This window comes from Lampetra fluviatilis, chromosome 30 (genome assembly GCF_964198595.1).
Source record: "Lampetra fluviatilis chromosome 30, kcLamFluv1.1, whole genome shotgun sequence".
Lineage (NCBI taxonomy): Eukaryota > Metazoa > Chordata > Hyperoartia > Petromyzontiformes > Petromyzontidae > Lampetra > Lampetra fluviatilis.
The window spans coordinates 4,909,818-4,924,483 of NC_136304.1; the positions used below are offsets into that span (position 1 = coordinate 4,909,818).

General features: G+C 45.9%; 1 protein-coding gene and 1 non-coding gene across 2 annotated transcripts; both read left to right on the top strand.

The window, feature by feature from the left end:
* Positions 1-236: 236 nt before the first annotated feature.
* Positions 237-14,362, top strand: WDR43 (WD repeat domain 43). The gene is made up of 18 exons (XM_078870384.1): positions 237-479; positions 1,154-1,288; positions 2,603-2,724; positions 3,008-3,128; positions 3,247-3,386; positions 4,190-4,289; positions 4,592-4,656; positions 5,356-5,521; positions 5,642-5,728; positions 6,927-7,082; positions 8,030-8,164; positions 9,337-9,423; positions 10,312-10,343; positions 11,218-11,281; positions 11,721-11,834; positions 12,276-12,345; positions 13,224-13,279; positions 13,647-14,362. Exons 1-18 carry the CDS (start codon positions 288-290, stop codon positions 13,758-13,760), a joined length of 1,956 nt encoding a protein of 651 aa, XP_078726510.1. The 5' UTR covers positions 237-287; the 3' UTR covers positions 13,761-14,362.
* On the top strand, positions 3,484-3,561 carry LOC144943368 (small nucleolar RNA SNORD53/SNORD92). Its single transcript, XR_013639494.1, has one exon. It is a non-coding gene; the product is annotated as a small nucleolar RNA SNORD53/SNORD92 (small nucleolar RNA).
* Positions 14,363-14,666: the final 304 nt, after the last annotated feature.

A 14,666-nucleotide genomic window follows, 5' to 3' on the forward strand; every position in this document is an offset into this window, starting at 1 on the left:
CCCCAATCCCTTTACCCCAACCCCTCCTCCCATTGCCCCGCCCCTACCCTCTAATTACCCCGCCCTCTTTTCCATTGCCCCGCCCCCTTTCCAATTACCTCGCCCCCCTTTCATATTGCCCCCTCCCCCCTCTCCCATTGTCCCCCCTCTTCCATTGCCCCTCCCCTCACTAAGCCCGCCCCCGCTGCATTAATCCGCCCCCCACCCTTCCTGCCCCTCAACTTCCGGCTCCCGTCGTGCTTAGCCGCACATGCGCCTCGGCCCAACACGTGGAAGAAGGAGAAGTAATGGCGGCGTCGGCGGTGGCGTTGTGCGCTTACTCCTCGGACCCCACGAAATGCTTCGCCGTTGCGTCGCCCGATGGCCGCGTGTACGTGTGGGACGCGAGTAGCGGCGCACTTCGGCACGAGTACGCGCCCAGCTCGCATCTGAGCGCCACGTGCAGCTGCCTAAGTTGGGGCCCTCCGAGAAAGTGCAAGGTAGGCCTCACGCGGTAACTTCGGGCCTACGGCGTGGGACTGGCGATCTAGCGGGGAAAGTCGCGTGCGAACCCCGCGAAGTGACTATCCGAGGGCGGTACCCCCTCCACTTTATCGGGGCTCAGACACGTGTTTGCTGGAATGGTTTGAAAGCTCTTGCGTTGGTACTAGTTATAACACAATACTGCTAAACGTTTTAAACATTAAGGGTCAATGCCAAAAGTACGTGCTGTAGTAGGAGTGGCTTAAATTGTGGCCATTTGCTTAATGTCTACCTAGAAAATGAAAGCCATTGCTCGCCACGTGAACACGTTCGTATAATATTTAAAACAATATATTTATAGTTTGTTTTAAGACTGTGAAGGCGATGAGTGATTTCATTTGTGCTTTCGCACATGCCGATGTACATTATGTTTTAATGGGCCGGTCACGCTGACGTAATGAGCATTTCTAGGCGGCGCGTTTTATCAAACGCCGCAGTTTGTGGTTAAAGCAGTAGCAATTAAAAAAGCTAATGAATGAATGCAATTAAGCGAGACACGATGGTGACTTGACATTCAGGGGTTTGAGGAGGGCACGGTCGATTGGTTTGTGGGATTGCCCACGTGGGGCTGAGACTGCGATCGTTCGGGCCGTGCAAATTGTACTTGTTCGCGCACCTCGTGCTACACCAGGATGCGCCGCAGAGGAAAAAGCGGCGATCGGAGACGACGGGCAGGCTTGCCGAGCTGGACCTGCTGGCGATGGGCACAGCCGTGGGCAGCGTGCTGCTTTACAGCACCGTCAAGGGGGAACTACACAGCAAGTTGGTGAGGTTTTTTTTTTATTCTTCCACGAGCCTGCTGGCTTTGGGGTGCCTCGTGGTTGATAAGGCTACGGACCAAATCACTGGGAATGTTCCAGGTGAACTCAGAAGCTAAGCAGATTGGAGCCGGGATAGTGCTTGAATAAGCGACCACCATACTTTACAGGTGTTATGGCCTTCCATTGCTACGCTGTGGGCAGTAGCGGACTGCAGCAGAATCATTGTACTGTATTGATATACTCCCACATCAATGCTTTCTCGTTTTACCACTGACTTTAACCAGCGTGATGAAGTGTGGTTAAATAACTCCTGCATCCCACATGGCTTCGGGAGGCCATTATCCAGCACTGGATTGACAGCTGTGTGTTAAAAATTGAGTTAATGTTATCAGTCGGTTGCCCTCTTTAATTAAGATATGAATGCGTTGAGCAGCTAACCATCGCCTACCTTAAGTGTTGGTATTCTTAAAAAAATTACATGAATTATGCAATACTCCTTAATTACATTTATGTTATCTAGATTTCTAGTGCCTTTTGAAGGCGCTTTCCAGCAACTTTGGGAGGCCGTATAGCAGTTATACAATTGCGCACAGGATGATATGAATTTGAAATGAAGAATTTGGTTATTGTGCCCAAACATCCCATTTCAAAACCACCACACATCCACCAAATGACGTAGTAGTTTAAATGCATCAGGTTTTTACTAGATAATGGAGGCTGCTCACGACAAAATCTTATATCTGCCAAGTGCTCCGGTCTTCCACTTCTCACATTCCGTTGTCTCGTGCGATTCATGGTGCGATGCCGGCTGCATGAGAGATGCAAGTACGATGATGACCACCTTGTGTTGGTTTTTGCTCCCCTGAAAACCATGATGGCATCTTTACCTTGGCTGTGTCCAAGTACTTGCTTATATATTGTTGATGTGTGATACATTACTATACTGTTTTTAAATCACAAAATCACCTGCAGGCCTTTGTAAATCTACTATTCTATGAAAGCCTCCCAACGTTGCTGAGAGTTGTTTGAGTGTAGAAAAAAATTGTGCTGGGTAGAACGTATGCTGCATAGGGGAATAACATTTAGTGAAACAGTATTGGAGTGGTCTTCACAAATTGAGCAACCAAGAGGAATATCTAAGAACATATTGTGGGATTCTGTCTGGGCAGATATTAAAGGTAGTGTATCTACTGTGCATAAGCTGCGGGACCTGAAACAGGGTTAAAAACGTTGGTGAGGTATGGAAATGGCATCAACGGCTTTGGCCACGAAGACGTCGTGATCTCGTACATGTAGTGACATTGTTTGGTCCCTGGCAGGATGGCGGGCATGACGGTCGAGTGAACTGCGTGCAGTGGCACCCGGAGACAGACTCGCTGTACAGCTGCTCTGACGATCAGCACATAGTGGAATGGAGCGTGGTCTCGGCAAAAGTCAAGTGGTGAGCAGATTTGCTGCTTTTTTACACTTCACCTATTGTTCAAGGTGGTATAAGTCAGCATAATAGCACTACATTTGTGAGAGTGGTGTGTCTATATATGGATGCTTGCATGGTGACCTGCATTTGTATGGGGTGGAGTTTATGTCGAGGTTGGCCAGTGAGCCAGTGAGAATGACTTCAGGAGTAGCCGGCTGAATAGTTTAAATACAGGCATTCCGTGAAACGAAATTGCATTTCAACTTTGACTATATATAAAATTTGCTTAACTTTTTTCTTTCTCCAGCAAATGGAAAGGGGACAAAGGAGGCGTGAGCTCGTTGTGTTTGAGTCCTGATGGGAAAAGCCTAATCTCTGCTGGTCGAGCAATCAAACTGTGGGATCTGGAGACGAAGAAATTACTCAGGGTAAGGTGGTGCACTCTTATTCATGCTGCAAACCAATCCAGTTTCACTGATGCAAACTAAACATTAAATAATTCATTGCTAATTTGCACTTTCCTTCTGTTCATATTCACATTTGCAGAAGTTCACTGGTCACGCCACGACAGTGTCCTTAATGATGTTCGCCACCACGCATCCACCAAATGACATGGAGTCATTCGACGGCATAACGGGTCTCTACTTCATCACGGGGGCAGCTCACGACAGATTCCTAAATGTCTGGTAAGTGTCAGAGCCCCTCCCACTTATTTTATTCCTTTTTCCTGTGCCATTAACCCTAACTTTAGAAGGTGCGATGCTGGCTACTTGAGTGATGCAAGTACGGTGATGATTAACCTTCTGGTTTCGCTTTCCTGAGATGCATGATGACACCTTTACCTTGGCTGTGTCTGAGTACTTGCTAACATTTTCCTTGTTTTTGTACGTTATTGTACCCTTTTACTAACACGTTTCAAAATAACCTGGATGCCTTTGGCTATGTTATAAGACCCTCTTTCCATGCCATTTGTATCATTTTATCAAGCGGTAAATGCTCTTTCATTATGCAAGTGTTCATTGGTGTTGCAGTGACGAGGATTACATTGCACGCAATTATCATTTAGTAACTACTACAGGAATAGACCTGTGGAGCGGCAATTTGCCAATTTCGCTAATAACCTAGCGACCTGTTAAATTTCCGATGAGTGGTATCTAAACCAGTCTTGAACCCTCCTCACCCTTCACCAACCTGCACTCAGCAGCATGGTATGGTCAACAACCTCCACACCCGATACGGTGTAGGTTGGCCTTAATCTAGTAGTGGATTGACAAGGAGATTTAAATTCTTATTCTTAACTTCTGTAATATCTGCAACCTAACTTCAAATTCTGCTCTTCCTGCGCATGTTTTTTCTTGTTAAACTTTTACCCCCTTTGGGAAGATGCATTATTCTCTTGGCTCACGGATGGGACGTACTTGCATGTGTCGCACAAAAAAAGCCCTGTGCATGCCGCGATGTTCACTTGCCCTCTACGTCTTACTCGTAGGCAAGTGAAGGACGACAACAAGAAGACGCCCGCCGTTGCTCTAACGCTCACCGACGAACCCACCTACGTGGACCTGGTGCGGCCTGAAAAAAGTGACGAGGTGAGATTGTGTGTTGCAAAGATTTGACCCCACATGGCCTGTGGTGGTGCAGACTTTGGAAAACACCACTTCAATCTGCTGGCAGGGGGATCGGTGCATACTCAAGGCAGCTGCAGCAGGCAGCTGCAGCAGGCAGCTGCAGCAGGCAGCTGCAGCAGGCAGCTGCAGCAGGCAGCTGCAGCAGGCAGCTGCAGCAGGCAGCTGCAGCAGGCAGCTGCAGCAGGCAGCTGCAGCAGGCAGATCTGATTTGTCTTATTCCTTGCAGAAGTAATATTTACCTTGTTCTTCTTTGCTACTTTCAGCCTATGAAGGTTGTCGTGGTGTGCAATGATGGAAAACTTCATATATTTGAATATATCCTCAATGGGTAAGTACTCGTGACAATTATGAACACCTCATTAATTTATACAGAGACACCTGTCCATTCTCAAACTTTTTTGCGTGGCAATGACAGATTTTAATCTAGATTTGAAAGTTTTTGTGACTGCATTATTTTGTTTTATATCTACGTGACTTTACCGAAAGAACCAAAGAGTAATGACAGTTTGTAACTACGTTGAGTTGAGCTCTATAATGGCATCTGTAGTGACCAGAATCCATTTGTACCTCCTGCAAAAGCAGTATTTGGCAGTCGTCGGTGATGTGAGTGATGGATTGCACTCTAATAGAGACCCATAGACTCGATGCCATACTATGCATGTTATGCGAGTGATGCATTGCACTTGAGTGCAGTCACAATTGAGCGACTTGAATTTTCCACATGGAGGAGGTAGCCGCACCTCCCATGTGTAATTCTGACATGGTTACGTGCAGCCAAGTGTCTTTGAGACAAGGACACCAGGTAGTTCCTTGGATGTTCAAATGGGTCTGGTTGGGAACATTGCAGGATGCCCATCTATCTTAATAGGTCTCGCCTCCAGCTATCTATGCGTTTACCTGCTAACAAAAGCATGGCGGTAGGGGTCCACTTATTCATTCACGTTTATCTCTTTTGGGTTGCCCAACGAGACCAGAATTAAACTCCTCCGCTCTTCCACTTGTCTTTTGCCCGCCGCCATTTCACCAGTACGTGCAAGAAACCCTTGAAGCCCAGCTGGTCGCTGCAGCTGGTCACGCAAGGCAAAGACGAGACCCCGAGGCCCTTGCCTGTCCTTGCCGCTGCGTTCTGCGCTGACCAGTGCTCCCTCATGCTGGCGTACGGCCCCAGCATCCGCCCAGTGCTGGAGCGCGTGGTGAGTTCCACGCTCCCATATCACGTCACCAAGAAACTGCGTGCACCGAGCGAGATGATTTTTGCTTCTATATCCATCTTTCATTTTTTGATCACTTGTCACGGTTTCTTTCCTACGCAGGCAATCGACAAGTCTCAGAGCATGGTGTGCCTCGTCCGAGACGAGCCGACGAGCCTGGCGATAAAGATGGAAACCAAAGTCACGAAGGTCCGTTCAGTCACGCTCATAAGTTGTGACTATTATTATTTTGCAAAACTACTCTTAGACTAATTCTAGATTTGAAGTTTTCGTGACTACAAGGGGTCCATACTCTTTGGTTTTTTCGGTAAAGTCACGTAGGTAAAAAAGAAAATAAAAATTAATAAAATCACGACGTTTCGGAGGCAAAATTGCTGTATCAAGTGTTTGCTGTAACGGTGCCACCTGAAGACGGAAGCTTGTGTTGCCTCCGAAACGTCGTGATTTAATACTTTTTTCTTTTCTTTTTTACCTACGTGACTTTACCGAACAAACCAAAGAGTATACTCTTAGACTAGATTCGTCTGCGCCACAGCGCATTCGTGACAGCTTTACGCTCTAAACAATTGCGTCAATACAAATGTGTTAAAAAGTGATTGAAGTTCTAGTGGGTGAATGCTCGTATACGGATGTACAGGGAGACTGGGTGCTTCCAGCCTTCACAGGACGCCCGTGTCGTGGTTGCCGGTTTGTTTTACGGAAGCAAAAGCGAAGCGCAGCCCGGAACACGGTTCGACCTGAAATATTCACTTTCTCGCCGACTGCTGTCAGGCTGGCACAGCCAGGGTTTACAACTCTGGGCAACCACCCGGTATCTTTGTTGTTGAAATTGATTTGCACGCGACTATTCTTAAGGGACTATATCAGAGGCAGGCGGCGATGCGATTAGAAGGATGTAAGAGAAAGATGAGGATTCTGGACTCGTACAATCAATATCGGATCTTGCACTTGTTTAACGACCGGTGGGAGCAAACTAATGAATATTAACTTGAATATAAGTGGGGAGAGAAATGCCTTGATCAAATGTTTTCAACCCATCAGCCATTAGGCCTTCAAGACGATTGCTTAATGAGTCAAACTAGTCTCCAGTTTTGCATTTCTGGGCCCCATGAGCTGTCAGGCTTTTAACCACAGTTAGCATATGTCATTGGCACAAGAGCCAACCATTTTTGCTATGGGCCCGTCACTGTAAAATATTATTGTTCTATAAAAAACTCATCAGGATCATGGGTAACTTTTAAATATACAAAATTAGATCTTGTGTATGCTTCAGACTGAGCAGTGTAGCATAATGAGACGCACTAATTTTATGATCATAGTGGGGAGTGGTGGCGATGAGTGGCTGTGGTGATGAACATGTGTGGTGGTGGTTCGCGTGCGCACACAGACCAAGACCCCCCTGGTGCCTGGGAAGGCCAAGGTGTTGGCACCCGGTGTACCGGGCCACACGAGCACAGCTCAGGCTGTGGTGGTGCTGGAGAAGGCGGGGCGTGGCAAAAAGCGGAAAGGAGACCAGGGCACCGAGACGGCCACACCTGCAGAGGTAACTGGCAGGGCCCCCAGGGCAACAAGGCCTTGTATATTGCTGTAACGTCTTCCCTGTCTATAATGTGGGGGGGGGATGCTTACTGCACAAACTTTTTTCATTGCTCCATCTCCACAGTGCTTCGTGCGGGGAGGGTGTTTCCTAAGGATCGTTATGCATTTTTGTCTTACGATGAGGACTTGCAATTGTGGTGGTACATCTTCTTGGTTCTTTCGGTAAAGTCACGTAGAAGGGAAATAATAAAAATAAAACATAATAAAATAATTCTCACGACGTTTCGGCCACAACGCAAGCAGCCGTCCTCAGGTGAAGACCAGGTCTGTCGGGGAGACAGCGTCAGAGGACGGCTGCTTGCGTTGTGGCCGAAACGTCGTTAGAATTATTTTATTATGTTTTATTTTTATGATTTTATTATTTCCCTTCTACGTGACTTTACCGAAAGAACCAAGAAGATGAATCCCTGCAGTCACGAAAGCTTTAAATCGGAACTTGAACTGCTTCGGAAGGTCCCTGGCTCTACATGGATGATTCGAATTGCAAACGTGTTTCTGATGACATTAAAATTGGACGCAGCAGCGGCTGCACGCCAGCAGTGGTTAGCCGCGTCTTTGTTGGCTAGATTATGTTGCTGCTATAAATTTCCACATACTAAGCCGTTTCGTTGAGCTATCATTTTTGGCCAGGTCGCGTCTGAAAAAGAAGCTAATAGCCCAGTGGGTTTTGCCTGGTAAAATAAAAAATAGTTTTGTTTTATTTGTATTGTTTATTAGTGATTGGTGTTTGCCTTTTCTATACTTTGCACTCCTATCGTGTTTTTGTATTGTCACGTGACCTGCCCCTGCTGGACATCTGTGAAAAAAAGAAGCTTCAGAGCTCATTCCTCCAAAATCGACGAATATTCTCCTTATGAATTTCGCCTCCGTGATGCCTTTGCGCGCCGCCAGTTGAGCCTGGAGGAGCGCTTGTCGACCATGCAGCTGGGCAAGGGCGGCAGGCGGCCGGGTGAGCAGCCGCAAGCAGACGGCTTCAGTGTCCTGCTCACGCAGGGTCTGGAGAGCAACGACAGCGACATCCTCAACGTGAGCAAGCCCCGGCAACGGCCGGCCCACCCCCCCTCCCCCCACGGGCCCACGTGACGATCGACGCTCACTGTTTTTCACAGCGCTGTCAATTTTAATTTGTAAATCGTAATGTTTTTTTAATAAGGTTTGTTTCAAACAAATGAATATGCAGAGGGGAAAAAATGTTAGGGGGTAATCATTTGGCAGTCGCAAGACATCTGGACCACCCTGTACAGTCCAAATGTTACGTATCTGAGCGTCGCATATCGTCCGCCCTGAACAAATAACCTCCCTGCACCACCCAGTTGTGGCGTTTGTGTATTTGGTGTGTAACTCGTTTTCTTGAGACGTTCACAAAACCGACCTTGTCGCACGCAGGAATGTATTGTTAATATCGTGTAAATTCACTTAAATTTAATCTGTTTGCACTTTAATTTTGTTTGGTAAACCATCTGTGCATGGTGTAATCTTCGTTTTCAATATGTTGACGTATCTGGCCTTTTAACATATCTACCTATACCTCGAGGTCCCCAGTGTCGGTCTGATCAGCGACGTACTGTGCTCCAAAGGTCGTCTGAGGTGCTTGAACGTTATCGCTAATGCTGTGTTCTTAACCGTGAATGTCGTTGAGCAACGGAGATCTGTAAGTGCAGCCGTGAAACAATTGGAAAGCCCGAGCAAAAACAACCGTGTGACATGAGCAGTGGAAATATTTTTTTTTTAATTAAATTGATGGTCAGTAAAGCATTGTGGTTGGAGTGTTGCACTCGTTGGGGTCATAGCGCAAGGTGGTTTTAGTAACTTTGTTTAAAACAAATCAAAATGGGAAGAAAATTACAGCTTTGCAAGATGAACGTGTAAAATATTTAGTGCAAAAGCACGCAAGTGCTGTAGTAACCAGTCTAAATGTATTAGTAAAATAACATTTCTCTGGAACAATGCCTATGCAAACACGCAAACCTTTGCAACGGTGCCATCTGGACATGTAAACAAAATTTACATTTGAGCATCTTGATGTACCGTCATTCTTTTATTCCTTAAGCAAATATTGGATCGTGGTCAATATAAAAAAAATCCAGTATCCCCGATGGTTTTCCAAGTGGTTTTTTAGGTGCGTATTGGTCTGCTAACAACTTGCCTACCGTCGCATGTTGCGCCCGTTGATGGCCTCTTGTCACTCGGCCCTACAGAAAGTCCTGCAGACCAAGAACGAGATAGTGATCCGCAACACGGTGCAGCAGCTCGCCATCCACATGATCATGCCTCTGCTGCGAGTGGTGAGTTTACCCCCCCCTCCCGCCTGCCCGCCATTAGTGGTTTGCTGGCGTATTGTACAATTTCCCTGCGGTGCTGCGTTGTCAGTGGGGAGCAGTGCAGTAAAATCTGTTGCACCGTACTATGCTGCAACATAGACTGGCCCTGACTTCACTCCAGGCCACATTGACCAGCGTGGTGGTGTTTTGTCAATTCGTCCTCACAATCGCGACCACTGATCCCCCGTGCTGCCCCCCCGTCCCAGCCTCGGTAATATTAATAATGTCGCCAAGGCCACAATGCAGAGGTCACATGTCCCTCGCCTCGAGTCAGCAGCATGGTGTTAAGTTACTTGTTTCAAGCTGTGTAATCGGGTGTTTTGTTTCAAGCATTCGTTTCACGTGTATTCATGTGTTTTGTGCGAGTACGGCATTTGTTTAATGTTGTTCATTCTTACCGGGAAGTGGTGACTATGCACGATTATAATCCGGTACTTGGGAGGTGAGGGTTGGTGGTTCACACAAATGTTGTCAGCAGACTCCCTTCCCGTGGGCATCAAGTTGCCATACCCTAGTTCCCCCTGGAGGAAGCAGTACAGCAAGTGGATTAATCGCCATCTGTTCCAATCTGTATGGGGGGGGATAGTCGTGCCCCTTGAGACATGTGGGTATTCACCGGGTGCTCCGGTTTCCTCTCCCTCTTGTGTAAATGCTCATTAATTGGCTGCAAACATCTTTAGTGGAGAAATCCCCTCCCACTTGTATAAACGCTCATTAATTGGCTGCAAACATCTTTAGTGGAGAAATCCCATTTGCGCACCTCTGCAATCGATCCATTGCAGACATTGTGTTATTTTGGTGCGGCTAAAACATTCTTCGTGTGTGCGTGTCTGTTGTTGCCCTTTGCTACAGCTTACAAAGAGAATACAGAGCCATCCATTCAGGTGAGCGTCTGCTTTTGCAATCTTCTGGTTGGGTTTTAAGGGATGCAAGTGCACGCACTGCCCCGTTAAGAAAGCCAAGAAAAAGGAATAATTTGCATTGGGGGTGCTGGCAGGGGTGGGGGGGGTAATAGGAGAGCAGTCAACACGTCGTGCTGTGTACTACAAGTACCGCCGGGTGAGATTGCCGTAGCTCTGGAAGCTACTATTTTAAATGTGTTGCACTCTTATTTTTTTAACCAGAGTCTTATTGGTTAGAGCATTACAAATTACTTTTTACAATAATCCTAACTTGATTGTACAAACGCATCATGTCAATGAATTCAACGGCCCTATCTGATATATACGTAATCGGTGACGTGTTTGGCATTGGGCCTTATCCATGAAGGGCAATAGCCCAAATGTGAGTTATTAAGCATCGTTAAAAAAGAAACACTGCCAACGCAGTTTGACGAAGAGATCGTTGAAATGCGTTGTTGGTCTGGAAAGTGAGTGTAATGTCATGTTTTATTCTGTTGCTTGCGATAAACCCTAATCTTTAAACTCTGTTAATCATTCACACTTGTTTGCAAGTTCAAATTTCAAGTTTATTTTGTTTAACCAGGGTGAAAACTCAGAGACCAGGATAGCTGTCCTTTTCGATCAGTAAGTAGGTTGTGATGATTGCTGCTGTGTATAACCCCAATCCAGCATAGTTGGACCCTGACGGGCAACTTGTTGTAATAATCAGGGCGCCCTCTGGATTCAAGCTCCGAACCCCTCTGCAAACGGGGAGAGAAAATCTGATCCCACTAGACTCTTGTTCGCCACACTGCGTTGTGTGCACACGCACTGGTTGATGACATTCCACCGTCTCCATGTGTCCTCCCACCCGTAGCGCTGTGATGACCATGCGGTGGGTGAGGGCCGTGCTGACCATCCACGCGTCTTACTTGGCGGCGGTGAGTCCTTCGCTACTTTTACGGATGAAATGTGCCTTGAAATGTTAAATATTTTATAAGCATGTAATACATTTGTAGAAGCCCCCGAGTAAAATGATAGAGTAATTGGAGAATCACATTTTATTTTCAAACTTCTCCAAGTCTCATAGCAATCTAAATTCCTTTGTTACTCTCTGAAACAAATTTTGAGAGAAGTCAAATGGATCATCAATCGGTGGAGTATCTCATGAATGGCTCACCCTGTATAAGTAGGTGTCTATGTTGTCTACAGGTGTGCAAGTCATGTGGATGTGAGCTCCGATTTATGCACTGCTGCTTGTATTCAATTATATTTTTACACGTTCTAATTCGGCTTTTAGTGGTGCTTTGGCAGGGTAAAGTGTGGGTATACATCTATGTTATTGGTATCATAAAGAGTATCCCGTGTGTGTGTATATAGATTCCGGATTTGGTGCAGCAGATGGCAGTGCTCTATCAGCTGATGGACAGCCGAATCCGCGTTCACCAGAGGCTTGCGCAGATGAGCGGCAAGCTCTGCCTCATGATGAGCCAGGTGATGATGCCATAGCATCCTCCCCCCCCCTCGCATCTTTTTGTTGTCCTTCCCTGCACCTCCGATTAGCACGGTTGACTACGTATAGTGCGAAAGAACTTCAGCATACGTACATAGCCTCGTTACGCTCTCTAACAATAATATTCCGTGAGTGTAAACACGGTTGAATAAAATCCGTGGTAGAGATCCCAAAATGTACCTTCATCTCGAAAGTACAGGTCAGCAGCCTAACACTTGGAGACTGTGGAGGCTGTGTGAATTATTTATGATTTTAACTGAACCGATACAGGTAAATGAAAAATTTGGCTGGGTTTGGAGAAACCGGGATTTTGTTGTAACTTTGTTTTACTTTGTCCGCATCTTCCCCCCCCCCCCCCCCCCCGAATGTATACCCATAAGCTGCTTACACAATACAAATTAATTAATTAATGTTTCTTTCAGCTGGACGTGGCTAGGAAAGCAAACATCGGGAGTGGTGTGCAGCAAACTGCCCAACTGGTCTATGAAGAAGGTACATTTTAATTCTCAGTTGGGCTTTGGTCTTCTGGCCTGACGGATTAAACGACGGTGCAAGTTTATTAAAATCCCCCCTGCCACTGTCCCACCCGAAAGTATAAAGGTGAATGTTAGCCCGGGCGGTGGTGGCGCGCACACCTGTAATAAATCCAGCACTGGAGGCGAGAGTTGGTGGATCGCACGAATGTCGTGACGCTCCCTTACCGTGGGTGTCAAGGAGGTGTGCCATACCCTGGCTCACCAGGAGAGAAGGCAGTACATGTACAGGAAGTGGACTAATCGCCATCTGCACGGGATAGTGTTGCCCCTTCGCCACGCATGTGGATTTTCTCCTAGGTGCTTTGGGTTCCTCCCACTTGCATAAACAAAACACTCATTGGCTCAAAGCATCTGAAAATAAAAACCCAATACACTTCCCTCCTGAAAAAGTGTGTCCCACCGCTCACCTGGATGAATAAGTACATTAAATTAAAGGTTGCATGTGGTGTGGGGTGAAGTGTCGGTATTCCCAACTCTATAAATATTTCCCTGGACAGCATGTAAGAGTAGGTCAACATACCCTTTAGTGACGGGCATTCTGCCAGCAGCGAGTTGGGGGCGGTTAGAAAGCAATTACAGCGGCGACAACCACCACCGCTTATGCCCCTCTTGTGTAATGATTGAATTGTTCAGTGTAAGGGAAATGTATGGCTGTTGAAGGTGAACTTTTCTTGTGTCCATGTGGCAGTGGGGTGTGGGGAAAAACGGTGAAACGCAGCATTTGTGCCCTGCTCCAAATATGAAAAACGTTGGGGCGGTTACAAACAGCTTGAGTAGCTTTGATTTTCCTCCGGAGGCATTAAAAGTGTTGCGGTTCTTTTGATTTTCTTTCAGAATCATCAGACGAGGAGGTGTCAGAAGATGAACTCATGGGAAAAGAGGAGGACTCTGTAAGTTAAACATGGGTTTTCAGTGGCTGCATTTGTTAACACTTGATTAAAATTTAATGACAATCACTTGATATTACTTCAATAAAAAAATTACCATTGCAGATAGTATATCGGCAATGTTGTCTTGGTTTTTCTCAGTCTAAATGTGAAGCTGCGTTAATGATAAAATACAGTTACGTTTTTCACGTGAACCGCTATATTATTCTGTTGATATCACTGCTGTATATTTCTAACGAGAGTGCGGGGGACGTCGTATAAGACGGGAATGGCAGCTTGTTGCAAAACTTAAAACTCCTGTTGGACAGTCTGGGTTAGGAATAGCATCTTCCTTGAATGCACATTAATGCAAGATTGTCTTTGCCACTAGGACAACTGGGAGGAGATTGAGGAGCAAGAGGAAGGAGGAGACGACTCCGCCACCGAGATGAACGCCGTCGTAAAGGGAGAACATTCTGATGACGAAGTTGCCGAGAGCGATTGAAGAGCAATAGTCGGGTTGACGATTGATGCACCAGTGAAAGTGGACTCTACTTCATTCAACACAATGAAAACCAACAAATCACCCCCCCCTCCCCGACGTTGATGAAATTGTGGGTCCGACGGATGTTGGTACAAACTCTTTAAGACCTGCCGAGATTGAGTTATAGACAATGAAGATGCCTGAACGTACAGAGTATTTTTTCTGCCCATGTCTGCAAGTTTTCCAAATGCAGCATGCTTTTTAAACATTGTTTAAGGAATTATTGCTGCACGCTGGGCTGCATACAATGCCTACGCATCAATGGGATATTGCTTTTCAGTAAGCAAGTAATGGATTTAGATGTCTAACATTTTAAGGTTTCATGTTGCTAAAGTTTGACTTTGTAAAATCTGTACAGAGAATAAACCGTATGGAGCGTTGCATTCCCCAAGATTTTTTTTTCCCTCGGTCATCACATTTTTGGTTGCTTCAGTGACCTGCAAGGTAATTTTTGAGTTAGATAGACCGTATCTTGTGTTTCACATACCTTACCTGACATGCAGCAGTTCAAAATAACTCGACGCATTTTCGGTGAACTTTAAAACTATGTTTTGAAATAAACACCGTCTTGCGCGCCTTAAATATGCTGTGTGGTGTCCAATTTTTTTGCCTTTGTACCTGAAATGCTAACTAGCTTTAAAAGGTCATGTCATTTATTATGAGCTGTACTTTTACAAGTGCATTACAAATGATAACCAGCTATCAAAGTCCAGTAGTAATATCTTCCAAGTTATACAGTTTCACCTTTTAAAACTATTCTCAATGCTGAGAATAGGGTTTTCTTCCCCTTTTATCTGGCAACAAAACAGGTGTTAAGATGTTAAAACCTCAAACTGAAGCATTTTACAAGGAATCCTGTCTGCATTA

Bases quoted from the DNA above. Each gene is read 5' to 3' on its own strand.
- WDR43 (XM_078870384.1), top strand. From the start codon at position 288: ATGGCGGCGTCGGCGGTGGCGTTGTGCGCTTACTCCTCGGACCCCACG. The intron at 1,289-2,602 runs GTGAGGTTTTTT...GGTCCCTGGCAG, and splicing joins GGGAACTACACAGCAAGTTG to GATGGCGGGCATGACGGTCG. The intron at 9,424-10,311 runs GTGAGTTTACCC...CCTTTGCTACAG, and splicing joins TCATGCCTCTGCTGCGAGTG to CTTACAAAGAGAATACAGAG.